The 6661-nt window shown below is 34.8% G+C and overlaps 1 protein-coding gene across 1 annotated transcript in view; it reads left to right on the plus strand.

Annotated features, from left to right (window-relative positions):
- Nucleotides 1-247: 247 nt before the first annotated feature.
- Nucleotides 248-6661, plus strand: part of LOC106470290 (MORC family CW-type zinc finger protein 2-like) — a gene marked incomplete at both ends in the record, with an annotated part of 104201 nt that continues 97787 nt past the window's right edge. The window contains 2 exons of the mRNA XM_013930836.2: nt 248-325; nt 872-1080. Of these exons, the coding sequence (XP_013786290.2) occupies nt 248-325; nt 872-1080 (287 nt within the window). The remainder of the gene's footprint in view (nt 326-871; nt 1081-6661) is intronic.

A 6661-nucleotide genomic window follows, 5' to 3' on the forward strand; every position in this document is an offset into this window, starting at 1 on the left:
AGATGTAACTCAGTTGTTTTAAGTAGGTCTAACAAATTAACATGTTTTAGAGTTTGCATTATGAATAACTAGTTTTTGTATTCCTTGTAAGTCTACCTGTTAATTTTTTCATTTATATTATTGCAAAAACATTAATAATGCAGTATCAAGTTTTAATTAAAGCTTTTAAAGGGAATACATTGGAATAGTAATAATCATTAATATGATAAAATATTTAATTGTGTTATGTTGCTTGTGTTTTTTACAGGTGGTTGTACCTATTCCTTCCTTTTATGCTGACACACTAATGCCCTATGGTGTCGAAGGAAGCAAGGCAGAAACAAAGGTAAGGGCTTAGTCACTGACTGAAATTTATTTATTAGTTTTAACAGTTTGTCAGAAAATAAGTTAATATATTTGCTTAATTAGTTTTTACTTACAACAAATGGAGAATAGTCAGATAGTGGAAAATATATATATATACACTCCCCTGTTATAGTGCCTTGAAAACAAAGTTAATCTAATTGTTAGGATTAATATATTGGAAATTTTGGATCTGCAAGTTATAAATAGTTATTAAATTTGCATGTCCAATTTTGTAGTTGTATATGTAAGTAAATATACATTAATGTTACTAATACGATGGAAAGGTAAGTTTTAATAGAGGACATTTGTTCAATACCAGCATTAGGCTATAAATACCTGTATTTCAAAGGCAATAAAGCTATTTAGGCATTTACAGTGAAATATGCAATACAAAAGTTTTGTCAGCTTGAGTATTCCACATGTTATAATTACTCTCATTGATTTTATAACAGTGCTTTATTAAAATGTTTGACCACATGAAAGGGAAAATGTTTATAATTGTGTTTTTTATGTGTGATTAATTTAGCATTCAAAAGAAATGGACATTATCTATAATTACTCACCTTTCAAGACAAAAGAAGAACTGTTTGAACAGTTTTCTAAAATCAAAGGTGACTCGGGAACGTTGGTAATCATCTATAACTTAAAATTACAAAACAACGGAGAACCTGAGCTTGATGTACACACAGATCCTCTGGATATTTTGATTTTTAGTAGAGAAGGAAGTGATCTTGGGTAAGTTCAAATGATAATAAAGATATAAGGGAATAGTGTATTAAGGAAAGTGAGCTGGCTGTATTCTTTTTAGTACAAAGATTAGTAATAGTAATTAGTTGACTGTTGTAAAGATTAGAAATAAAAGTAGATTAAGTGAGTTACTTTGTGGTTAAAAAAGACAGAAATAGTAGTAAGTTAGCTGACTTACTTTAATCCTACGTGCATGGGTTCGGGTCATGGTGCATTTAATTAAATTTTGAATGTAACTCAGTAAAACCTCATGACATAAACAGTAAAGAATGCCATTACGGAATGAGTTAAAACTTTTTCTTTCATTCTGGTCATTGTGTACATCTTGTCTTCTTCAATAATACTTTCCAAATATTCATCACAGTTAAATCATATTTATCACTTCCTATTGTCAAGACCAAATCCTTTGTCTCCATGTTCTTATTGTTTTTTCTTGTCTTCTTATTTCTTATTACCATTCTTTCTGCATGGTTGATTCATTTCTTTCAATTTGATTAACCCCCTTTCATGTCAGGATTTGTTTGGAAATGAACTAAAAAAAAACTTGTATTTTATATTTCACTCTTTGACACCCTATACTTATAAATCAATGAAACAAAAGTTCTTTTATGTTCTGTTATTATGTTTCTGTACAATATATACATGATAAATAAATGTTACACATCTGGATTTATATGAAACTAAAGTAAAAAATAGTAATACTTTTGTTCTGTGTTTATGATACATAATTCAAAATAAATCCAGTAGAGGATACCACAAACAGCATTTTCAGGGCCATCTAATGAGTACTGATTGTAATACATGATAACATGCAAATATATTCATGCAAGTAATTAAAAATACAGTTAGAAACGGTTTACCTGGATTAATTTGTGCAAATATTTTTTGAAATATAGATGGTGCCCAAGTTATCTCAGGCAAATCAAGGAAGAAGTTAAAACATCTATGAAGGACACTGTGTAATGTTTTCAACAAACGTGGGTTGCCACACATGAATATTTGTTTACATACATATATCGCCATTATGCTTCTTCAGGTAATCTAGTAGCTTATACAGGTAGTTGAGAGACTGCTGACCAAAATGGTGTTCTTTGCTTTCAGGTATATTAGGTAGTAATGTCCATCAGAATGTATGAACTACATTTTGTGGCTACTACTCGATTATTGACAGTAAGGGTGATCATGTGATTGAAAGGGCAGCCTTCTAACTACTTGATTGTCTTAACCTTTAATAATCAGGTGGAATCAATACAATGTAGTGCATACATTACAGTATTCATCACCTGATAGCTTGGAAAACATGAACTGCTACTTCCTTTCAATCATCAGGCTCTCGACCTAATGATCACCTTAGCTTTAGATAATCAATCCCATCCATATCAATTGGATGAAGTTGGCATTTTGTTTGCTGATTGGAAATGGTAGTCATTTCCAGTTTTAGCAACTTCTCAGAAATTTCCAGATATGTATCCACAGTATCAGGTGGGTCAAGATGACTCTAAGTGGTCTTTTCATCCTATTCTGGTCCAACAATTTCCTCTCCAGATTCCTGTTCTTGCTAGTGCACCAAAGACTTGTGGGTGATGTATGGACACAACTTATCAGTGTGTTCCATATGCATTAGATTGCCTTGTGTCTGTTGTAGCTCATACATTAGAGGAACAACTTGTAAGAGTATCAGATACAGAATAATCCAGCCAGATCTATGTTGTTTTTGTACATTTGGCATGTATGAAAACCACTCACAGTTGTTGCATTGGAACATTTGTTCTTTCACTGTCCAATCATAGAAGTTATCCTGTTGTCATGCTGCCTTCTTGAGTTGTTGTTGGGCAAATTCATATGGGTCAACTGTTGTTAATATTAACCATTCCACATTTTTGGGGACACTTGAGGACTTCTCCTCATAATGGGGGACTATACATTACATTCAAAAGAAGCAACACTTCCTGTCTGAACATGGGCAGATTCAACAAACAGCTCATTGTTCCCAGTTCCATTGTTTTATATTCCATCATTATATATGGCAAACATTCACCCAAGTCAGTTTTGTCAGGATTAACAAACTTCACAAGCATATATGTGGTAATTTGTATTACCCATTCTTCCAAACCATCAAACTGAGGATGATAAGGTGAAGTACAATTCTCCACCAAACTTAGCACTTTACACAACTCAGTGAACAGTGTAGTGTTGAAGTTTATTCCTTGGTTCATGTCGATTTCTTTCATTGCTTTGAATCATACTGTCCTAACACACCTGTGACTGTCTGTACAAGCATATTCATCAATGCTAACATATTCAATGACAACGTGTATGTAGCAATAACCTCTTGCAGTCAGTGGGAGTGAACCAGTGATATCTAGGGCTATCCTCTGCATAGGAGACCCACCACTTCTTTGTTGAGGTTTATCCTGTCTTGGCTGGTTTTCTTCTGGATGACATATAATGTGATGTTCCAACAGTGCTGCAGATAGTGGTCCCCAGAGCTCTTTGGCAAGAAATACTCCAAATTTTACATAATATAAAGAATGGAGGGCAACAAGGTGTAATCCATGCTTGTGCTAATATTTGACCATGGTTCTTCTGGCTGCAAGTGAGTCAAGATGCTTATCGCTGGTGTGAATGCTGACCAGCACTAGTAGAAGAGTGTACCACCTGTTCAAGTGCTGGTCAGACTTGACGTTGCTGAGCAGTAAGGAGTGCCCACGCTAAGTCATGGTCCTTGAGTTTCTCATCTAAGAACTCCTGAAGCTTAAGATTTGGTATCTACCTTTGGTGGGATTGTCTATTTCATGGTCAGCTTTCATTATAGTTGAAACAGTCATGATTTCAATTTCCACTGGGTATCCAGGATCAGGACATTCCACAAATAGACAAAGTCTCGCTATGCAGTGAGACAGTCTATCCACTTTTCCATGTTGTGGTCCCAGTCGATGAACTGTATTAAAGTCATATTCTTGCAGTGCTGTTATCCAATGTGCTATTATTCCCTCTGTGAAGCATGGTCTACTTGGATGGTGATAATCCTAACAGTAGTGGTGATTGTGTTTCACAAAGATAACCACAGCAAGCAGATCTTTCTTCATTATACAGTATCTGCATTTACACTAACTGTGCAGTAATGAGCATGTATTGTAATGGTCAAAATGAACATGCCTCTACAAACAGGTTCAACAACAAAAACAATTCATTCACAGTAGCAACACTCAGAAATATATTCAACACTTACCAAAACACATTTAATAAACAAGTGCCTGGCCAGGTCTTTACACCACTATTAATAAACAATTTATAATAAATATGAATAATGATGGAATCGGGAAAAAGAACAAGAAAGTAAAAACCTAATTCCAAAACAAAATACAGCAAATACAATATTTCAACAATACTTTTCAAAATCAATAACAATAGCGAGTGACAAACAGATATAACTATATCCTTCAGTAACTATCTTGTGACTATCTCTCACTAGTAGATCAGTCACCATGCGTGTTAGCATTTCCATCTGTTCTGTCAATACTGACACAGACTGCTTCAAGCTTGCCACATTGGACTCAGTAACTTCCATAGAAACACAATTATTTTCAAACATTAGCTATCTTTTATTTATCTGAACTTAAATTATTGCTGAATTAATCACTTGATACCAGATTGAGAAACAATAAAATCCAAAGTCACAATTAACTGACATTTTGAATGCTTTGTCAGGGTCAAAGTGGCTATTGGCAAATACCTGTTAAGATGAAGGATCGACATAAAACTGCCTTCATAACGGATAACAGACTTTATCAATTTAACATGATGCTTTTGGTCTTAAAAATGCACCTGATACCTTCCAAAGACTTATGGATATGGCTTTAGCAGGAGCAACTGAATGTTCCAATTGATTATATTATAGTGTTTTCACACACATTTCAACAACATTTGAAAGACTTTGTATTGGTTTTTTACAAGCTATATACAGCTAATTTGACAGTAAAAGCACATTTTGCCAATCACAAGTATCATGTTTAGGATTTAAAATATCTTCTGAGAGAAGACACCTAAATGATGACAAAGTGAAAGCTGTTACAGACTTCCCAACTCCCAGCAACTGCAAAGATTTAAGCACATTCTTGGGTACGTGTATGCCTGGTACAATCAGTTCATTACAAACCTTGGTACAATTGCTGAACATTTATATCAGTTATGAAAGAAGCATATCAGGTGGAAATGGACCTGCCAGTGTGAGGATGCGTTCCAGAAATTAAAGCAGGCTTTATGTTAACCCCTGTCTTGCAACTTCCAAGAAAAGATGAACACTATTTTTTGCATACTGATGCCTCAACTGTTGGATTAGGAGAAGTTCTGTGTCAGAAAGGTGTCATAACATATGCCAGTAGAACACTGAACTCTGAAGAAAGAAACTATACTACTACAGAGTTACAATGTCTAGTCATAGTCTGGGCTATAGAAATATTTAAGATACACCTAGATGGAGAAGAATTTACAGTTATAACTGACCATGCTACCTTGAAATGGTAACAGACAGCTCATAAGTTAACTGGTAGATTTATGCATTGGTCACTAAAATTACAAGACTTAAAATTTGAAATGCTGCACAGAAAAGGGAAAGAGAACCAGTTCCCTGATGCCTTATCTATACATCCTATTGACCCCCCCCCCGAAAGAAACTCCAGATGTGAACGTCAGTAAACTATCCTCTAAACTTTTTGCCATTGTCAATGTTAACACTAGAGAACAATTGACTCAGAAACTCTTTAGTAGGAAGTACCATGCTAATGCAGGGGAGTCAGTTGATTCATTTATTTGGAAAACTGTGAAAATTTAGAATATATGTAGATGGGGAAGAATTTACTGTTATAATGGATCACACTGCCTTGAAATTTTTATAGACAGCTCTGAAGTTAACTGGTAGATTGAGATGTTGGTCTGGCAAGCGTCTCCTAGGAGGTGCTTGCAGTCGGCGGCAAGGTGGAGTGGCATCTCGCTGGTAGTCGTCAACTGGGAGCTTACCACAGAGCGTGTGGGTTTGCAATGATAGGCGGCATTGGTCCAATGTGGCAAGCTTGAAGCAGTCTGTGTCAGGAATGACAGAACAGGTGGAAATTCTAGCACACATGATGACTGATCGGCTAACGCAGGAGAGAGCCACAAGGACATTGAAGGATATAGTTATTGCTGTTTGTCACTCAATATTGTTATCGATATTGATATTGAAAGATATTGTTGGACTATTGTATTTGCTGTATTTTATTTTGGGATTAGGTTTTTTTTCTTTCTGGTTCTTTTTCCTGATTCCATTATTACTAATTTATTAACCCTATTGAGATGGGTAGGGGTCAGAGGGCATGTCATCAGGTTTGTAGATTTACATTCAACATTTTATTTAGCTATTATTTTATAAACTTATATCAATAAGTTTGGTATCAAACTGTAGATTATAATTCAAATTTTAGTATTATACATTAGTTAGTTTCTTACTTTGAAACTAAATATAAAAAAAAGCTAAATATTGATTTTTGTGTGTCACGTGGTACGTGGGCCTTCTGGGTTTGGGCAGATT

The sequence above is a fragment of the Limulus polyphemus genome, unplaced genomic scaffold, assembly GCF_000517525.1.
Source record: "Limulus polyphemus unplaced genomic scaffold, Limulus_polyphemus-2.1.2 Scaffold3926, whole genome shotgun sequence".
Classification (NCBI taxonomy): Eukaryota; Metazoa; Arthropoda; class Merostomata; order Xiphosura; family Limulidae; genus Limulus; species Limulus polyphemus.